The sequence below is a fragment of the Phascolarctos cinereus genome, unplaced genomic scaffold (assembly GCF_003287225.1).
Source record: "Phascolarctos cinereus isolate Bilbo 61053 unplaced genomic scaffold, phaCin_HiC Scaffold_2;HRSCAF=192, whole genome shotgun sequence".
Lineage (NCBI taxonomy): Eukaryota > Metazoa > Chordata > Mammalia > Diprotodontia > Phascolarctidae > Phascolarctos > Phascolarctos cinereus.
In genome coordinates, this window is record NW_027555625.1 from 231337715 (window position 1) to 231359395 (window position 21681).

The window sequence follows — 21681 nt, forward strand, 5'->3', positions numbered from 1 at the left end:
AATACTGTTTTGTTTCGCTCCTTATAAACAGGTGCCTTATTAGCTGCAAGGGAAGAGAAGGCTTAGAGTCACCAAAGATACCCATAGGATGTGTTGATAGTTCAAAGTTTACATCGCCTGTGATTCCCAGGGGTTGGACTGCATCAGGCAAAAGGGAATCTTTTTTTTTTCCTTCTTCTGAATTCTTAATTCCCTAACTCTTCTAGGAAAGTGGGAGTCACAGGAACAAATGTATCTTTTTTTTTCTTCCTCCTTCTTTTGTGTCCCTTTTCCCCTTTAAGTGTGCTTAGATGAAATTCCTAAGAGAAAAAGGCACTGAGAAATCTACTGCCCGGAAGTACTGTTCTTCTTTGCTCAAAGCTTAAAAGTTCCAGAAACCATCTCCTCCCAGGGTTAGCACTCCACCCGCAACTGGCCACAGTTTTGTCTCTGGAGTGTGGCACTGGGGTGGCCAGCTGGCCAGTATTTGACTGGCTTGGCCAGAGTTTTGTCACAGAATCCAGTTGTTGGTTTGGGATCCATGAGTGGATTCAAATGAATTAGTCATTGGGATATGTCATCATTTCAACAAATTGGATAGGGATTGGTGATGGGAATGACATGGGAATGCTCTTTTTGATGTGATCTGTTCTGGCCCTTTAAAAAAAAAACCAACCAAAACCATTTTGATTTTGTTGTCCCTAAACTGTAGTGAAGCGGCCTAGAAGCTGTCTACACTTGCTCCCTTAGGGATGAGTGGTGGAAGTTTGGGTCTGTTCTCTGTTGGGATCCAGCTGACAGGGGCATTCTGCTGAATTGATTGCCCAAAGAGAAGGGAGCCCTGGGATCTCCTCAACTCATCTCTGCCCACCTCTATTCACAGCTGTACAAACCACAAAGCCCGTGGGTTTGTGTGAGTCTTATTTTTCTTCCACTTGCTTTTTGTTGGCTCCGGGAGAAAATATAATGGGAACTTTTGAGTGACGTTCTTCTTGAGATACCTGTGGGACTGGGGGGGGGGATGGAAGGAAGGGAGCACTCTCTGCATCCAAATCAGTGCTTTTTCTCTACCAAGGACATTGGAGTCTCACCGCATAGTAATACTTAAGTAGATTTCCCAGTGTATACGTACATATGGGTACCTATGCACAGGACTGCATGTGCACGCACGTAACATCCACATATTTTAAAAATTTGGATTCGTCATGTTTTTATTTGGAACTGGGCACACGGTAAGAGCTACATTTCCCATAATACAGACACACAAAAGTGAAAAATAAAAAAAGAAATCAAAACATTCTTCAAGCATAGTATATGCTGGGTCTCTGTGATTCTGTTTCTATAAGAAATCTATAGGGTTTTGGCTCTGATGCCACAAAAGGTAGGTTTTTAAGGTTACTTCTGAATTCATCCTTCAAAAGTGACTCAAAATGCTACTTTAAAGTGAGACGAAATAGGCGAGCTAAGGGTTGAGTCCTAAGTGACCACACAAGGCAGACAGGGCCTTTGGTTACAAGGAGAGTTGCACCAATTGATTTCAGTTTTTAAAAACCAAACCAAAACATGACATGTTACTAATCTAGACACCTCTTGTCAACATCACCTGCAAATAAGATGCATCAATTTAAAGTAGGGTTGGTGAGTTCCCTTGGTATATGGCTATATTTAAATGTGTTCACTTTCCTGATATGTAAAATATGCAATGTCATTTTTTTAAAACATAATAGATTAGCATCAGCTCTAAAAATTTCTCAATTGGAAATCACTACTATTTACTTTTATATATATATATATATATATATATATATATATATATATATATATATATATCTAATATATGTAAAAAAAAAGCTATTTTTTTCCCTGAATTTTCACATTTGTGCTGATGACAGACATGAATGGCGACCCAAACAAAGAGAAGATGCTAAGACCGGTGGACATTGTGTTGGACTACCTCCCATTGGCTCCCACGGGCAGTTGGCCACCCCACACAGCTTGCCCCCTTGGTGGATAGATGCCATGGAGTGTGCTACCCTCTCAGGCCAACACAAGGATCCCGGGAATACTTTGCAGCAACTCCTCTAAGTACACTTGCATCTGCTGCACACGCACTGTGAATAGACGTGGCAAGTCCTTCCAGTTGCTACTCTTCTCTGTCACCTGGCCAGGGACAGAGCCCATCCAGGGCCCACCCTGACTCAGTGAGAATTCATCTCCCCCAGCATGCTGAGGTGGGAGGAGAGCCAGGTGTATATGCAGCATAGAAGTCATTGTACTAAGGACGGGACGACCAACCATGAAGTTACAAACCACAACCACTGACAATGTACATGTGTACTTATTGCTGTTGTCTGTACAGGCTGTCCTGGCCGTCACCGGTTGCAGGAATGTGAGAGCACAGCATTATGTACAGACAGTTACACCAAAAACAAACCCAAGACTAGTTTACAAGAAAGGAACAGAGACATCAGACTCCAGACTGTTGACTGTCTTCCGCAGCGGTGCAGGCATGGTGTCCCCGGGACAGGTAGACTTGATCATCAACTGCCCAGGTCACCTACACTGTCATAGGGGGTTTAGAAGCCTTTTCCTTTAAGACTCACAGGGATTAACAGGTTAGCTTCTTGGGGCTGGGGGTGGGGAAGGTGAGCCCACAGACACAGACATAACACAGAGCAATAACAGCGCACAGGTCACATGGCCAGCTGTGGCCAGTGACCAATGTCTTATTGACAACCTCGCCAGTCACAACAGGTAGCCCCCACGGAAATAGTGCTTGTTTTAAAGTGCTAGATGTTTATGCTGTCCTTGGTAGATCTCACCTTTGAGAGACCATAAAGTGCTTTTTGTTTATAACATTTTTTTTTTAGTGTGAATATCGCAGAAACAAAAGTTAATCCCTTTACAGTTGCTAAAACCTGTCATGGAAGGATGTATTGAAGAGTCTAAACTCAGTGTTGCAAGTGGGGCTCGGTTTCCTTTTGAATTTTGCAGTTTTTTTCCCCCTATTTTAAACCAATTAGGTTTTGTTGTGGCTTACTCGTGGTCTCTTTGATTACGGTATTTCTTTTGTATATCTAACACTTGCATATCTTTTGATTCTACGCTAGTTAAATCTCCAAAAATATTCTCATTTTCTCCCACAACATTCTATTGGTGCCCGAGTTCATTGCATTGGGTAAATATCAGAGTTACCAACCCCTCCCCAGGAGGTAAGGAGTCAATTTAAATCAGATACAAGTGGTGCAACTCACCCTGCTTTGACCTCAAAACAAAAGCTCAGGTTTCTACAGAATACTGAAGTTAGGTGAAGGGTCTGCAATAAGTTTTTCAGGCCAGAACCTTGGCTTGTACAAGCGCTCACATTTCCATGATGTAAGCATCCCCTGCTACCTTGAAAAACTGTCTCCATCCAGGAGGCAGAAGACTGGCGTGCCCAATGGTTGTGAAGCAGGACCCCAGACTGGGCTTGTCCTCCCCCCTTCCCTTCCTCTCCCACAGGTTTGCTCCTGTTCCCTGCTCTGTTCTTCCCTGGGAGGGAGGCAGACATTCCCATCCAGGGCTGGAACATCTGAGGTTGGAGTGTCCCAAGGACAGGGGAAGAGGAGAGGGTGTGGGAGGGAGAGGGGAACGGGGACTGCTGGGAACGTTGTTCCCAGCCCCTCCGAAGAAGGCCGGTCACAGGAAGGATCCAAGAAGATACTGTAGCCTGGCCAACCTCACTCTGATGGGTGGTTTTGTGGACTGGGAAGTACCTTAGATGATCCTTCCACAGCGGGACTTGTGTGGCTGCTCTGGGCATTTCCTCGGATATACTTCATTCTGTATTTTATTGAGAAACAAGTGGCTTGTTTCATTTGTAAAGTTCATGCAGAAAAGCTCAGTGGTGGGGGAGCAGACAGCATCCCTGGGAACGTGCCGACAGATCTCCTGTCTAGGGCTTTTCAGATGCTTGAATCCTTTGTGCTTCCCTGCCCTCCACCCCCTGGCAGCACATGGACCTCCGGGGATATGTGGTTATCTAGTTTGCCCTTTTCTTGACTTCTCTGGTTCTTTCCAGTCAATGCTTCCATGGAATAAACACAGTTCTGCCCTAGAAACTTGGGCGAGGTGGGTAAGGGGGAAAGCTCCTGGTGGTTCTTGTCTGTCCTGTGCACACTGTCTCTTTGCCTGAGGAACCCACTGTTGGTGATGCTGTACTTTGGACTGGTGTTGCTGTGAAGGCTCTTCGGGGGACTGGAGTCCACGCTGTAGAGAAGCTGCCCTTCGTCGTCAGTGTCTGCATCGATGTACTGATGGATACTGGCATCGTGGAAGTTGAATGCTATTGCTGCATGTTTCTCAGGGGATTTGGGGGGTGTCCTGGCACTTGCTGTGGTGTAGACAGAGGACTCTGGGCTCAGCAAGGATCGATCTGGGAGCATAGCACTCTCAAGGCCAGGGATGGTGGCCCCACCCCGGTTTCTGAGAGGATCTGGATATATCCCCAGGATGCTGCCCATAGGCAAGTATGAGCCTTGGTCCCCCTCCATGAAATTGACTTTCAGTGACCGGAGTTTCAAGGGGTTATTTGTCTTCATTGAACTCTTGGGACTCTCAATAAAGAAGCTGGAGCGTTGACTGCCATCTGGGGTTGGGTTGGAGTCTGACAACCTGCTCCCACCAGAGTCTGGAGGGCTCTGCCAGCTGAGTTCCTGGGCCCCAGGGCCACTTGTCTTGCTAGAGAGGGATGCCAGTGGGCTGTGGGAGAACCTGCTGGATTCTGGAAAGTCTGTCGCACAGCTGATGAAGCTATCGATGCTGGACATGCTGCGCATATCAATCACCCCTTCTGTGCGAGCAGGCAAGAGGGGCACCACAGGACCTGGGATGCTGTCCATTTCAAGTTCTTCCTTGTGTTTGCCCTGCTGAGCTGACTCCTTCGTGTTGAGGTTAGGCTGAGACTGAGTCTTGGCCATCTTATTGTACATGTCTTCTAGCTGCTGAACATTCAGGTGCTGGGGGCTGCATGACGATCTGGCCTTCTCTGGAGACCCCTGCTCTTTTGTTTCAAAGGACTTACTAGAGCTAGTTTCAGACAGAGTCCTCTTTGTCCACTTCCACTTGTTAGGAGACAAGTGGTTATCTTGGACTTTGTCCTTCTTTCCGAGGGTCTCCCCATTCTTTTCCACTACAATGTCCATCATTTCTATACTTCGGGCAAAAGCATCCTTCATGTTCATGGAAACAATGCTACCATTTCTCTTGGCTCTCTCCAGGGCTTCCCGGCGCTTGATGGCTTTTTCTTGTCTCTTCTGCTCCTTGTAGAACTCAGAGAAATTGTTGACGATGATGGGGATGGGAAGAGCAATCACCAAGACTCCCGCAATGCAGCACAACCCCCCTACGATTTTACCCAAGAGGGTTTTGGGGTAGATATCTCCATAACCTACGGTGGTCATGGTGATCGTAGCCCACCAGAAGGAAGCAGGGATGCTTTTGAACTTGGTGTCATCCTCATCCTTCTCAGCAAAGAAAACCAAGCTGGAGAAGATCATGATGCCCATGGCTAGGAAGAGGATGAGTAAACCAAGCTCATTGTAGCTCCGCCTGAGGGTGAACCCCAAAGACTGTAGGCCGGTTGAGTGCCGGGCAAGTTTGAGAATCCTCAAGATTCTCATGATTCGGAAGATCTGCACCACCCGGCGCACATTCTGAAACTGTAGCACGCTCTTGTTGGACTCGGTTAGGAATATAGTGACATAGTAGGGCAAAATGGCCAGCAAATCAATAGCATTGAGTGGGCCCTTGAAGAACTTCCACTTCTTTGGTGAGGACAGGAATCGCAGGAGGTATTCCATGGTGAACCAGGCAATGCACACAGCCTCCACGTGGGCCAGCTGGGGGTTGTCAGTGCTCTGTCCAAACTCATCAAGGCTCTGAAGCTCAGGAAGTGTATTGAGCGACAAGGCGATGGTTGAGAGGACAATGAACATGATGGAGATAATGGCCAGGATCTGTGAAGAGAAAAGAGCTGGATTTAGTTAATAGTAATAACAAGAGTAGTAGTATAATTATTTCATACTTTTATATTTGTATTGAGAGGCAATGTGATATAGCAGAAGATAATAAGAATAGCTAGAATTTATATAGAACTTTAAGGTTTGCAAAGTGCTTTATATGGATTATCTCATTTGATCATCACAACAATTCTGTAAGGTAGGTGCTATTATTATTATTATTATTTTTTGGTTAGGTGATGGGGTTAAGTGACTTGCCCAGGGTCACACAGCTAGTAAGTATTATGTGTCTGAGGCTGGATTTGAACTCAGGTCCTCCTGAATCCAGGGCCGGTGCTCTATCCACTGCTCCACCTAGCTGCCCCTAGGTGCTATTATTATTCCTAGTTTTAGATGAAGAAACTGAATCTGAGAGAGATTAAATGACTTGCATAGTATCACACAGAACTTAGGTCTCCTAACTCTCTTTCTCTCTCTAGCTGGAGGCAGCTAGATGGTTCAGTGGATAGGTTTCTGGTCCTAGAGTCAGGAAGACCTGAGTTCAAAACCAGCCTTAGACACTTATTAGCTGTGTGACCCTGGGCAAGTCACTTAACCTCTGTTTGTCTCAATCCACTGGAGAAGGAAATGGCAAACCACTCCAGTGTCTTTACCAAGAAAACGCCATGGATGGTATGGTCCATGGAGTCACGGAAGAGTCCGACATGACTGAACAACTTCTGAACTTCCAAGGCCACACTCTATCCTCTATGCCAGAGAGCTGGCCTCAAATCTGGGAAGACTTGGATAAGAATTCTGCTTTCGACACATACTAGCCATATGATCTGGCCAAGTCACTTGATGTCTCTTACGACACTCAACTTCAGAAATACACAGTATTAGTGGAGGGAATTTTCTCACCCCAGGAGTTCATCATACCAATGAGGTCACAGGCCCAGTCCCTATCTGTAGGAACTAGATCTTTGTATCTCACTTCATGACCTTCAGGTTCCTTTCCTTTAGAAAGCAGGTGTGGTATAGGGGAAAGAACCCTAGACTTGGAATCAGGAAGTTTAATTTGTAATTGAGTCTTGACTCATACTGGCCCCCTGACTAGAGCCAACTCACTGAACCTAATAAGGAATACATTTCCTAATCTGTAAAATGGGGACAACATTGCATTAAATTAGCTCATAATATGAAGAGAGGGCTCTTTAAACCTTCAAGTGCTATGGAAATGTGAGCTGTCATCATTCTGACTGGATTTGCAGAATGCTAGAACTGGAAATAACAGGGGTGTCATGAGGCTCAAATGAGAATGTCTGTAAAGCATTTTGCAAAGCTTAAGGTGCTATATAAATGCCAGTTATTTGTCATTATTGATGTTGTTATAGTTATTGTTACTATTAGCCTTGAGTTACCAGGCCTCCAGGCAAGTGATGACTTCATTCTCTGAGCCTTCTCTGGGCTCCTGCTGAGCTGAAGCAGTATTTGTAGAGGTATTGAGGGGTGTGCTGGTGAATGTTTAACAACCAAGCTCTCAAAAAAAAATAGGTTGCAATCCACTTTTACATTTAATCTGCATGATTAACACTAAGATCTAGAACTCAACAAAACAATAACTCAAGCCCTGAATTGCAGTGATTGCCAATTTTGGAGGTGTAAATGCTCACTGAAAATTTGACAATGGGCTTTGTAAGCTGGTTAGAACTAGCTCCAACACACTCCTGGCTGGAGGGGACCTTAGAACACAGCATATCAGAACCCAGAACACATAGGAAAATTAGCGCACAGGACATAAAATATTAGAGCTGAAAAGGATGTTAGGGATCATCTCGTCCAACCTACTCATTTTACTGAGTAATAAACTGAGCTCCAGAGAGGGGAGGTGACTTGTCCCAGAGACACAAATTAAGTTACTAGCAGCTTTGGGACTAGATCTCAGGTCTTCCGACTACCGGTCCAATGTTCTTTTCATTTCTGACGCTAACACCATATGTAGTACTATTAATCCCATTGGATAGATGGAGAAGTTGTAGTGTAGTGAGAACACTGGATATGAAATCAGTGTACCTGGGTTCAAATCTCAGCTCTGTAGTTTACTACCTGGGCAATTCACTTAACCTTTTAAAGTCTCTTTTCTCATGGGCAAAATGTCAGAGTTGGACTCTCTCCCTAGGGCTTTTTCCAGGTCTAACAGTTTGTGCTCTATGAGCCTAACTATATACACACACGAAAATTGTATTATATATGTTACATAATATATGTGCTGGTATATATGTATATGCATATACACACTTGTTAAATATAAGCATACACACATGCATATATACATATGTGTATATATACATACACATACATATACACACATGTTGCTAAACATTTACCAGCCACATCCCTGAGTCTGTGTGTGTGTGCATGTGCATGTGATTTTCAGGGTTAGGGAGGAGCTGTCTTCAAAGCAGTAGGGGATAATGCAAACACACCACCAGGAGAGTGCATCTTGGAGTTTGGGTATATACACTATATTTTCAACCTGCAGAAAACCCAGGCCCTATCAAAGTGTGTGGAATACTCATAATTGATGTGTTGCAAAGGCCAACACATAAATTATGCACCAGCTATTGTCTGTTTAACCGTGGCTGGTTGTTTAGATGGCTTTCCCCTTTGCACCTGGGAATGTGCCCTTGTAGAGACAGGAGAGAAATGTCTTCCTCACAAGCTGATCAGGGGGCTGAACTGAGCCCAGAAGCAATCTATTGAACAAGAGCCATAGGGTCACTAGGTTGCCTAAAGAGGGGTAACCCAGCCTGGGTCAGGAATGGAGCAGGTCAAAGACCCTGTACCAATCAGTAGTGCAGTAGGGTCTGTGAGTAGCCCAAGCATTTCTAGCCTGGGAGAGAAGGAAGAAGAATGAAAGAAACCACATGTACAAAAATATTTATAGCAGCTCTTTTTATAGCTCTTCTTTATTTCCGAAGAATTGGAAATTGAGAGGATGCCCATCAATTGGGGAACGGCTGAACAGGTTGTGGTATATGAATGTAATGGAATGCTGTTGTGCTATAAGAAATGGTGAACAGGCTGACTTCGGAAAAACCTGGAAAGACTTGTATGGTCTGATGCTGAGTGAAATGAGTAGAACCAGGAGAACATTGTACACAGTAACAGCTGCATTGTGAGATGACTAATATTGATAGACTTAACCCTTCTCAGCAATACAAGGATCTAAGACATTTCTAAAAGCCTCATGATGTAAAATGCTGTCCACATGCAAAGAAAGAACTATGGAGTTTGAATGCAGATCGAAGCATACTATTTGCTCTTTTTTTCCCTTCTGTTGTGTTTTGTTTCCTCTTTAAGGTGGTTACTCCTGTTGGTTCTAATTCTTCCTTAAAACATCACTAATGTGAAAATATGTTTAATAGGAATGTATATGTATAGCCTATATCAGATTGTACACCATCTTAGGGAGGGAGCTGAGGAGGGAGGGGGAGAAAAATTTAAAAATCAAAAGCTTATGGAAGTGATTGTTGATAATTCAAAATAAATTAATTTTTAAAAAAGAAAGAGAAACAAAGAAAGAAAAGAAAAGGAAATAAAGAAAATAAGATAAAAGAAAGAAAGAAGGGAGGAAGGAAAGGAGGGAAAGAAAGGAAGACAGAAAGGATAAAAAAAGAAAGAATGGAAAGAAAGAAAAAAAAGCAGTTACAGCTGTTTGAAGATTGCCACTACTGACACAGGCCCTAAAGCAATCACCTCTTTCCAGTTCTTCTCTAATCAGAGCCACCAACTGTGAAATGGTCCATTCTAGAAAACAATTTTGAATTATTTGAGAAAAATGCCTAAACTGTTCATATTCTTTGGCCCTGAGATCCCTACTATGAGGGATGGTATGTTAGTCTTTATAAAGATCAAAGACAGAAAGATCCTATATATAGCTCGGTGTGTATGCATATATATGTATATATATACAAATACACATATACATGCATACATATATGTGTATATATACACACATTATATATTGTGCACGTTACCATACACACATACACACACGCTGAGATATTTGTAGTAGCACTTTCTATAGCAGCAAAATCATTGGAATAAAGTAGATGCCCATTTCCTGGGAAATGGCTGAACAAACTATGATGTATGAATGTAATAGAGTTTTGTTGGGCAGTAAGAAATGAATAATATGAGGAATTTTAGAGAGACATGGGAAGACTTGTGTGACCTGATGTAGGGTGAAGCGAATAGAACCAGGAAAACCATCTACACAATGAATACTATAATATGAAAGAATGATAGCACAAAGCTGACCATTTGGTCATTATAACAAGCAATCTTGACTTTGGGGATGAGATGAGTGCATGTATTTCCTTCCTTTCATTGGAGAGATGGAGAAGTGGAGTTTTTGACTGTGGAATATGTTTCATATTCCATATGTTTCAGACATAGTACATCTTGGTTGGTTTTGCTTAAACGTTTTTGTCTTTGCTATAAAGGAGGTCTCAGTAGGAGAAGGGGAAAGAGAACAGTATAGCAAAATTACTGTGACGTCAAAGTAAAAGGCATCAAAAAACTAAACAAAATGAGATAAATAAAATATTCATAGATTTAGACTTAGAAGAGATCTCGGAAGTCATCTTGGCTAACTCCTCCATTTTACAGTTGAAGGAAACTGAGATCATGAGAAGTTAAGTGACTCACTCTAAGTCACCCAGGTGGTAAGTGGTAAAGCTGAGATTGAAACCCAAGTCTTGACTCCAAATCTAGGAGTTTTTCTACTGCATGGATATTTCTCAATTCTGTTTACAGAGTCACTGGATCTCAATGCCAGGAGGGAGCTCACAGGTCTCTAGCCCAACTGGTATCTGACAGGTAGTAATCTAGCCTCTTCCTGGAGACCTCTGGTTAGTGGGAGCCCATTACCCTCCATGGCAATCTGCATACTTTTAGATAAATCTAATGGTTAGGATGTTTTTCCTTATGCTGAGCTAAACTTTAAAAAATAATTAAACATTTACTGCACTTACAGCCCTTTGTTAGGCCACTGGGAAGACAGAATGTTAGGTAATATATACATTTCCTATTTTCATGGAGCTTAGAGTCTATAGAATGATTCCCTATTGCTCTCTCCCTCTCAGTCCCACCCACAGGGCCTTTCACATAGAAGTTGTCTAGTCAATGCTGTTTTCTGCGTTTGCTTCTGAGAACATGGGAACCAAGCTGGTGATTTGGCTTTTGTTGGAGTCTATGTCTGATGGAGCTTTACTATGCCAGAGGTGATTGGGGGCAGCTGCCATATTGTGTTAGCTCTCTTCTTTGGAGGGAAGATGGCATGAGGGCAAGCAGAAGGGTAGAAAGATGAACACCGTTTGTGTCTTTTGAAGGTGAAATTAGCATTGGACAGTAGAAAGAACACCAGATTTGGAACTAGGGGACCTGGGTTTCAACACTGCCTGTAGCTTTCCACTTGTATGACCTTAAGTAATTTACTTAACTTCTCTAGGCATCAGTTTCCTTCTCTGTAAAATTTGGGGAGGATTAGAGTAGATGATGTTTAGAATCCCCTTCCAGCCCTAAATTCTATGATTAAGGAGACAATACTAGGGTTCTCCTCCAACAGGAAAGACCCATGCCTGGCTAAATTTCCAGAAGTGTTTTTTTCACTCGAAAAGAATAATTAATAATAATAGGGATAGGACCTGTGATCTTATAGATATAGAGAGGGGGAAATTCCCTTTACCAATGCAGGTTGGCTAGCCCTCTACAACTTACAGTCATAGAGAATTGCTTCTAGTATTGAGAGGTGAAGTGACTTGCTAGTATCTGAAAGAGGGAAGTCATGAATGCAGTCTTCCTTCTGAGGCCAGCTTTCTAGCCACCACCCTACAGCTGTTGGTAACAACCCTGTGAATTAGGTAACACGAGGATTATACCTATTTGATAGATGAGAAAAGAGACTTGCAGAGATGAAATGATTTACCCAGGGTCACACAGTCATTAAGTGTAGAGCTGAGAGTTGGACCCAGATCTCTCCATCCACAAACATTTATTAGGTGCCTACTGTATGCCATGTATTGTGCCTGGCAAAAATGAAACCGTTCCTGCCTTCAGGGAGCTTATATTCCTGACTTTAAGTATGTTAGTATTCTTTCCATTGCATTATGCCATTTCCAGAAAAAGTGATTTGCCTTTTTCCCTGCCCTTTTTCTCCCTCCCCGCCCTTTCTTTTTAGAATACAGAATGTATGTGCAGGAGCTGTCTGGCTATTTCCAGAACATCTGGTCCTCTCTATTTCCAACTGCTCAGGTGTCCCTGGCCTCGGGGGAATTAGTGTTCCCCAGTTTTAATCAGATGCATCATGGGAGCCAATCTGGTTATGGGGATTAGGGACAGCCTGTTGGCCTCAGGGGATTTTGTTACACTCTTCCGGCTTTCAGGTGGGAGCGAGCTGCCTCGTGGGGGTAATGAGAGGGGAAACTTGGGGTCATTTGGATTCAATTCAGTTCAATTCAGAAAACAGCTCCCAGCTCCAAAGAGACCAATGGGAAATTATAGCCAAATGTCTTCTGTTTTCAGAGATATTAGGAGGCCCAGGCTGAGGAAGGGAGGATTGAGGGGAGGAGAGGGGAGGGAAAGGAAAAATGGAAGGGAAAGGGATTGGGCATAGGGAGTGGGTGGGATATGGCCTCCAGACACCATGGAGTACCACAGTCTTCATCTTTGGAGTAGTGTCTTTGTGGTTCTGTATGGGGAGGCGATTGATGAAGGAGAGAAAATGAGATGAGATTGAGTTGAGTTTGGGGGCTCCCACTAGCTATGCATTTAGAAACTGCCTGAACGTTGCCTTGGGAGGTTATTGTGCGAGCTAGAAAATAGCACCGGGGATAGCAAGACAGAGCTGTGGGTTTGGGTGAGTGCTCAGCCCCTTGTCTCACCATGAGGCAGCATGGTTCAGTGAGATAGAGCTCTAGCCTGGGCACTAGGGAAGCTCAGCTCTAGTCCTGGACCTACTGCTAATTTATTGCCTGACCTTAGGCTAATCACTTCTTTCTCCAGGCTTTGTTTTTCTCATCTGTAAAATGAAGGAGTCCATGGAGAGGGATATCTGTGAATAGATTTCAGGGAGTCGGTGGATACATTTTAAAAAATTATTTTGCTTTTCTGCATTTTATTTCACTGCATATTTTGCTGTACTTTGTCTTTTTAAAGTTTTTTTTCACAATATTGATGGTATTTTGTACTTTATTTTAATAAGTTGTTTCTTTTGTTATCCTATGAATTTTACTTTATGCTTTTAAAAATATTTTTCTATAAAGGGGTCCAGAGCCATTACCAGACTGCTCAATGGCTGCTCAGTATGGGCAAGATGAGCTTTAAGTCCCCCCCCTCCCCAGCTCTGGCCAGCCTTCTCTGTCCCAAGGCCCTCCCCTCCCCCAGCTCTGGCCAGCCTTCTCTGTCCCAAGGGCCCCCCAGCTCTGGCCAGCCTTCTCTGTCCCAAGGGGCACCCTAGTGTTGATCAGCCTTCTCTGTCATAAGGCCACCTCTGCTACTCTAGCTCTGGCAATCTATGAGTCATTAAACCACTGCTCACCTTGTGAAAACTTCTTGGGTAAATGGCAAATCATACTTTTGCCAGCTGTCTATGGCTGCCTATGCGTTGAACAGAGAAAGCAATAGGGAATGTTGGCTTGAACCTTATTTGGGCCCAGGTAGAAATCTTGCCACCTTCCACTAAACTCTGTTCTAGTCAGACTGCTTTTCCTCCAACTCAACATTGCATTCTCTGCTTTTGTGCATACAAACCCATGCCTGCGGTGCACTTCCTCCTCGTCTTCACTTCTCACAAACCTAGTCTTTCTTCAAGGCTTCCCCCTCAGCCACTTCTCTTCCTCCAAAAGGACACTCCATCTTCTGCCTTCATTCCTTTTCACTAATTGTCCCCCATGCCTGGAATCCTCTCCCTCCGCACTTTTGCATCTTAAAATTCCTGGCTTCCATTAAGATGTAGCTCAAAACTCAGCTTCTACAGGAGGGTCCTCCCTCCCCAGCTGTTAGAGCCTTTTCCTCTAAGGGCCCATAGACAATAGTAGAGCCAGGACTAAGTCTTCCTGACTCCAAGGTCGGTTCTCCACCTAGACCAGGTATCCACTAGGATTTTACTTCCTTGAAGGCAGGGCCTGATTTTGCCTTTGTATCCCCAAAGCACACTGACTGGCACATAGTAAGCCCTTAATGAATGATTGTTGATTGAATGACCGATTGATTGGTGAAGGCATCCCTGATTTCCTCAATTGCCAATGCTTTCTCCTTACCCAAGTGATTTTGTATTTACCCATCGATGTATCTGTAGGGATTGTATCTTTTTTGTCTCAATTCCCCAGCGCTTAGCTGAGAGTAGATGCTTAATAATTGTTTGGTGAATTGAATTTGTTAAGACTGGAAATTTGTTGAATTGTTGGATGGTCATTAGAAGTCCTGAGCTGAGAGGATCAGTGCCTGGGTATGGAAGCAACTCTGCTTTGACTCTTGCTATGTGCCTAGGGTTGGACAGCCTCTGTGTGGCAGGCCAGGAACACTCTGGTGATGCCTAGCCCTAAGGCAAAGCTTCCAAGGGCAGTGATTTCAGGTCCAGTGGTGTCATTAAGGGGAAACACTGGGATCTGAATCCCATCTGGTAAATGTTGGTATTTATAGTTTAGTGTGGGGGATCTTAACCAGGGGTCCCTGACCTTGTTTTTAAACTATTTTGTAGTCCTTCAATAGAATTGATTTTCTTTGTAATTTCTTGTATTTTAAAATGCATCTTAACGCATTTTAAAATACATTTAAAAATGTTATTATGAGAAGGGGTCCATAGGTTTTTACCAGACTCCCAAAGGGGTCTAAGTTAACAACCCCTGATGGATAGAGTGTCGGGCTTGGAGTCAGGAAGAACTGGATTCAGATCTTCTGATACTTACTATCTGTGGGCCCTGGGCAGTTTACTTAACTTCTGTGTGACTAGGACTTATTTAGTAAATCACAGGTTTTGATCTAGGTTTTTTTTTGTTGTTGTTGTTATTTGTTTTGTTTTGGTGAGGCAATTGGGGTTAAGTAACTTGCCCAGGGTCACACAGCTAGTGAGTGTTATGCATCTGAGGTCAAATTTGAACTCAGGATCTCCTGACTCCAAGGTCGGTGCTCTATCCACTGCGCCACCTAGCTGCCACCTAGCTACCCCCTTGATCTAGGGTTATGGAAAGAGTTTTCCTCTTCTGAAGAAATCAGTGATTCTAAATATGTAGGCACTGAACCATTTACCTTGTGCCCATTGGAACACCAAACAGACCTCTGTGGTGCTGAGCTTGGCTCTGAATGGAATGGGATAGTGGAAAGGGTGGCCATGTCATTTACTACACATGTAACTTGGGAGAACATCACATCTTTGGGCCTCAGTTTCCTTCTCTGTAAAATGAGTGGTTCGTATTAGTGAGTGCTAAGTCCTCCTACCTATAAATCCTTTTGGTGGTATTGTGATTAGGATACCCGTCAGAGATTGAATGTTGATCATTCCTTAATGCACCGAGGGCAAGCAAAGCTGAGGGAGGCACTGTGAGGCTGCTTTTGGTGATTAATTTCCTCAAGTCCTTCCTTTAGCCACTGCCAGCGAGAGTCCAAGGCAAAGGGCTGTCACAGGATATAAATAATGAAAAGCAAATATAAATGCTTTGGAGATAGGCAGTCACCTACTGCTGTGTAAAGGTGCCTGGGACATTCCCCCCAAACTTGTGAGACTTTCCTGGGTGGGTCAGCGGGCTGGGGGGTCTAGTCCTTCCTGCCACAGCACCAATGAATTACTCTGAAACCTTGGACAAGCAGAGGTTGGACTAAATAATATCTCAGGACCCTTCTAACCCTGACTTTTTGTAGCTGTTGTTCTCAAGTCATTCCCAGTTCTGATAATCTATGTCCTAATATTCCTTCCATCTCTGAATTGATAAATGTTGTCATTTAAAGTCTTTTCCAGTACTAAGAGTCTGTGACCTAAGGCTGCTTCCACCTTCCCTAGCTTTGTTTAATACTGGGCAGAGCTCTGGCACAAATATTCCATTTTTCATCTGAACCTTGACTAATGCTGAGATAAGCCAGTTATCCTCAGCATCATTTAAATTTATTAGTTAATCTCCAACATATGATCTGAAAGTTAGCATTTTAATGGCTTAGGAATAGATCTTTTCCCTATAGTATACATACACACACACACACACACACAGACACACACACACACACATGCACACATACATTCCCTATATATAGTTTGAGACTTATATCCTGCCCCAAGGCACAGTGTGAAGAACACTGAATTGAGAGAGGAGTATGGCTCTGCCCAGACTGGATTTGGAACTTGAAGCAAGTCACTTTCTTACTCTAGGCTTCCTTTTCCTTGTTTGTAAGGTAAGGAGGATAATGCTTGCTTTGTTTCCTTCTCAGGACTGTGGTATGCATTAAGTGAGACACTATCTGCAAGAATTCTCTACCAACCAATTCTCACTGTCCTCTTCTGTAAAAGGGGGTAATGATCCTCTCACTGGAGATCTAGAAGAATTGTTGTGACAAAGGGCTTTGCAAATGTCATAGTGCAATAGAAAGATTTTATTATTGTTATTGCTAACAACAAAATATATTATTACTAAATATATTATTAGTATTACTGCTAATAGGGATAGGGACTAGCCTAGCTATTTAATGTGCATAGGGAGCTCCTGGATGAGGATAGGTGGTGGATTAGTTATAGGACTGGACTGGACTGAACGTCAGAAAAACCTGAGTTTGAATCCTGCCTGAGATAGACGCTTGCTAGCTGTGTAACCCTGGGTAAGTCTCTATATTACTCAATTTCTTTAGCTATAAAACAAGGATTATAATAGCACCTACCTCCCAGGGTTATTGTGAGACTCAAATAAGATAATATTTGAAAAGTGCTTTGCAAACCTTACTCTGCTATATAAATACTAGCTATTACTACTACTACTACTACTACTACTACTTCCCACCAATGTAAATCAGCATCTCCTTTGCAAGGCATAGTCTTTTTTTTTTTCCGTAAGGCAATCGAAGTTAAGTGACTTGCTCAGGGTCACACAGCTAGTAAGTGTCTGAGATGGATTTGAACACAGGTCCTCCTGACTCCAGGGTCAGCACTCTATTCACTGCGCCACCTAGCTGCTCCCACAATATATAGTCTTAAGACTTTTTTTTAAAGAGAATTGAGAGATTAAGATAATTTGACCTTGTCCAGGGTCAAACAACCAGTATGTATCAGAGGCAGGGATTTGAGCTCAGGTCTTCCTAGTTCCAAAACTGCCTGTAATTATCTTATAATTAATGCTAATCACAATTTTCTTAATTCCATTATTATTGCCAATGCTAGAATAATAATGATGTAAGATATTTTCATCCTTAGCTGACATTAGGCACTTTCAGACTTTGAGGCACATCTGTGCTCGCTGAGGTTCCACTTTCCTTGCAGTCTGTCTTAGGTACAGAGGACAGCTGTCCCTGGCTTGTCGGATAGCTGTCGGCCCCATGAAACATCACTTAACAAGGCTATGGAAGTTAGAGGCTATAAGCTCAGTTGCTGAGCCAGTTCTACCTTATTAATATATAAGAGACCAATGGATATTAATTGCCTGGGAATACAAGAGAGTGTCAGTCAGGAGATTTGAGACCCTGCCATTTCCTCAGGGAGTTTGGAGCTGATAGGAAGAGTTGTGCTTTTGTTCTAGAGCCAATAGGGAGCTCCCATCTTTATTCTTGGAGACATAGAGTATAGCCTATGTCCAAGGGCTTATGGACGAAGCCCTTCAAAACCTAGGAGACTGGTTTGGTGGTGGTGGTGGGGGTGTTGTCAGTGGAGGGAATCCTGGGTTCCCTCTGTAGCCTGGTCTCCTACTTTGGCTATATGATCTGGGGTAAGTTATTTATCCTCTCTGTGTCTCGCCTTTTCCATCTACTTTCTGCTCTGAAGGCAGTTGAAAAAGTGCTGAACTTGGACTCTGGAAGATCTGGGTTCAAATCCTGTTCCTAATACTCACTAGCTGTGACTCTAGGCAAATCGCTTAGCCTCTCTAAGCCTCAGTTTCTTTATCTGTAAGTGGGAATAGTAATAATAGTCCCTACCTCACAAAGTTGTTGTGACAAATTAAAGATCAACAATGAAAATATGTATAATGCACCTTGCCAATGTTAAAGTGCTACATAAATGTTAGCTATTATTATTATTATTATTGTTATTCCCATGCTTTCTATAGAGGTCATGAAACTAAAAGAGGATATCTAGGAGTGGAGTCAGGCTCTGCAAACTGATAATAATCCTCATTCGTAACATTGTAGGGTTAAGAATTGGAATGTACTTCCAGGCTGTGTAATCCAACTCCCTTGTTTTATAGATATGGAAAATGAGTCCCAGAGAGGTTAATTAAGTTCAAGATCACAACAGCAGTAAAAAGCAGAGCTGGAAATTGAATTCAAGCCTCCTGACTCCAAATCTAGTGCTCTTTTAATTACATCAAGCTGCCTATGAACTGTTAGCCCATTTCTCAGATGGAGACATTAAGGTAGGGAGGTGAGTTGCCTATCATCATCTAGCAGTGGGCCTGGAAATATGCTTCAGACCTTCTTTGATGCTGTGTTCCAAACTCAGCTAACTCAGGAAGCAGGAAAACGAAAATACTAATAACCTCTTACATTTCCACAGCCCTTTCTGGTTTGCACAGTATTTTCAAAGCAGCTATTTCATTTGATCCTGGCTAAACTTTACTTCTGCTCTAAGTAAGTTTACAGGTTTGAGGAAGGAAGAGAGGAAATGACTTTTTCAAAGTCATACAGCCAGTTAATGTCAGAGGAGAGACTAGAACTCAGGTCTTCTGACTGCCTCACCACCCCATTTAGGGATCTTTCTATTACGCCAGTTTTCACTGTGCCACCTTCTACTAAGCCTGTATTTATCAAGATCTACTGGGAGATCCTTTAACCCTCACGATAGCTTGTCTCCTGGCTTTCTTCCCCTCTCCCCTCTCTACTGCCTTGTCTCTAATGCTTAGCAGCATCTCCATTTCCTTTTAGGGAAACAAAAATGGAGGTAGGTGAGTCCCAGCGCCTGGGCCTCCACTGGTCTAGCTCTTCTCGACAATCTTTTGTCCCATAGACAAAGCTTTCCCCTGGGTGAGATTGATGAAGGTGGAGTTTCTATGGGGCCTTCATTTGCACATGACAGGGCTGGAAGAGGAGTGTCTAGGGTGTCCTACTTAGTAGGCAACTAATAAATCCTTGTTGATTGAGTGATTGATGATGGTATATGAGGTTTGATTGATGGAACTGGGGACATCTGGGCCTAGAATTCAAATCTAGCATCAAACATATACTAATTGTGTGACCTTGGGCAAGTCACTTAACCTCTGTCTGCCTTATTTTCCACAACTGTAAAATGGGGCTAATAATAGCGCCTACTTCACAGAGTTGTAAGGATCAAATGAGATAATTGTAAAGTATTTTGCAAACCTAAAGCATTATATAAATGCTATTATTAGTATTATTATTGTCTTGAGGGGAGAGGAAGGCAACATTTTAATGCTTTCAGCAGCTTAGATTCCTGGGTAGGAGCACAGTGCTCTTCTACTGAAAAAGCCCAGTTCCTGGCTAAATTTCCAGCCCCATCTTGCTCCCCAGGGTTGAGGTAGGCAACCCTGTCCGAGGGTCAGATAAACTGTTCAGCCTGCAGGTGACCCTGGTGTTGGCTGTGCAGTGAGGTCCCTGGCCTTGCATTTGATGGAAGAGTCCCAGGAAGGATGGGTTGAGCTCTAGCGAAGTCTAACTCTTAGCCTACAGTGGCCCCCTATCCAAGAGACTTCAAATTCATTTACTAGTCAGGGAAGTAGGGGTGAATTTGTAGACCCCCTAAACAATAAATTATGTCTCTGAAGCCCAGAGAGCAGAGGACTGTATGGAGGGCCTTGGAACTGGGGTACAGGTTTCCTCTCTGGAGATCGCATTCTATTCCGTACATACATGTAAATACTCTGGTAGGATTGCAACTACAGGGGCAACTAGGTGGCTCAGTAGATAGAACACTGGCCTGGAATCAGGAAGACTCATCTTCATGAGTTCAAATCCAGCCTCAGACATTTACTTGTTGCATGTGATCCTGGGCAAGTCACTTAACCCTGTTTGCCTCAGTTTCTCATCTGTAAAATGAGCTGGAAAAGGAAATGGCAAACCACCACAAAATGGAATCATGAAGAGTTGGACATGCCTGAAATAACTCAGTGACAACAGCAGGGGTTCAAATCCATGAACTGCCTCTATATCTAGGGCTCAGTGAGACCTTGGCAGGACCCTGCCCTGTACCTCTTTCCAATTCAGATTAAAATTCAACAAATGTTTATTAAGCATTTGTGGGGTACAAAGCTCTAGACTATGTACTGGAATAGACACAAAGTTGAGGCAAGACATAGTCTTGCATTACAAAGCCCCAAAGCTAGTAGGAGGATATGAAATAAACCTAGATACCTATAACACAAAATATTACATGATAAGTACTTCAGAGAGCTGCAGGACAAAGTGTGATAGGAGGGGATCTAGGGATCTGGGGATCAGGAAAATATTTTTGGGAAAAGGTGGCACTTGAGTTGGGCTTTCAAGGGTGGGTAAGAATTCCGCAGGTGAAGAGAAGAAAGGAAGATATGCCAGGTACAGACATGGAACAGTGTGAGAAAAGACTTAGTGGGAAAGCAAGGGGCATGGCCGGAGGACTGAAGAGTCCTCCTAGACTTGAGCATAGACAACATGGAGGGGCATCATAAGAAGCAAGGCTGAAAAGGGATCAAGGCAGGTGGCTGTGGAGGGTCTCTTGGGGTGGGGGTGGGGAGAGGGAAGGAGCAGCAGGTATGTAGTCTCTCTGCCCTATGGTCCCTCCTTCTGTGTGTGTGTGTGTGTGTGTGTGTGTGTGTGTGTGTGTGTGTGTGTAGTGGGGCCTGGCCAGACTGAAGGAGGGTGATCCAACCCCCTTCCTCATTATGGTGCAGGCCTCTCTTCATGTATACTCCCCATCCAGCTACTGCCTGACCTGCTGACACACCTTGTCTCTAGGCTTTGATTCTCCATCTCCACCAATTGTGAGTTCTAGAGATAAGAGAGACTCAAAAACCTTCCGTGACTGTTTGCCTCATGGCCAAACTTTTACCCCTGGCCTTCAAGGCCCTTCACCATCTAGTGTCACCCAATCTCATGTCCTGCCAGTGCCCATTCTGAACCTTCCCATTTTGTTTTCTCCTTGCCCTGCTCACTGATCAGACTCCTTCCTTGCCATGACCCTACGGGCGCCCCGGGCATATTGTCCCCTTTTGTTATTTCTTACTCTTCACGACCCTGTGGACTACAGCATGCCAATACTGTCCATGGGGTTTTCTTGGCAAAGATACTGGAGTAGTTTGCCATTTTCTTCTTCAGCGGGTTAAGGTAAAAAGAGATTAAGTAATTTGCCCAGGGTCACATAGGAAGTAAGTGTCTGAGGTGGGATTTGAAATCAGATCTTGACTCCAGGGCCAGTCCTCTATCCACTGAGCCACCTAGCCGCCTCTTTACGGTACTACCCGTCCTTGAATGTCCCATTTAAGCACCATCGCCCCTTCCAAGAAGTCTTCCGTGATCATGCCAGTCCACGTCTCTTCTCAGA

At 43.6% G+C, this 21681-nt stretch overlaps 1 protein-coding gene across 1 annotated transcript in view; it reads right to left on the reverse strand.

The window, feature by feature from the left end:
- Positions 1–1844: 1844 nt before the first annotated feature.
- Positions 1845–21681, reverse strand: part of KCNB1 (potassium voltage-gated channel subfamily B member 1) — a 119429-nt gene continuing 99592 nt past the window's right edge. The window contains exon 2 of the mRNA XM_020984186.2: positions 1845–5975. Coding sequence (XP_020839845.1) covers positions 3924–5975 — 2052 coding nt within the window. The 3' untranslated portion in view covers positions 1845–3923. The remainder of the gene's footprint in view (positions 5976–21681) is intronic.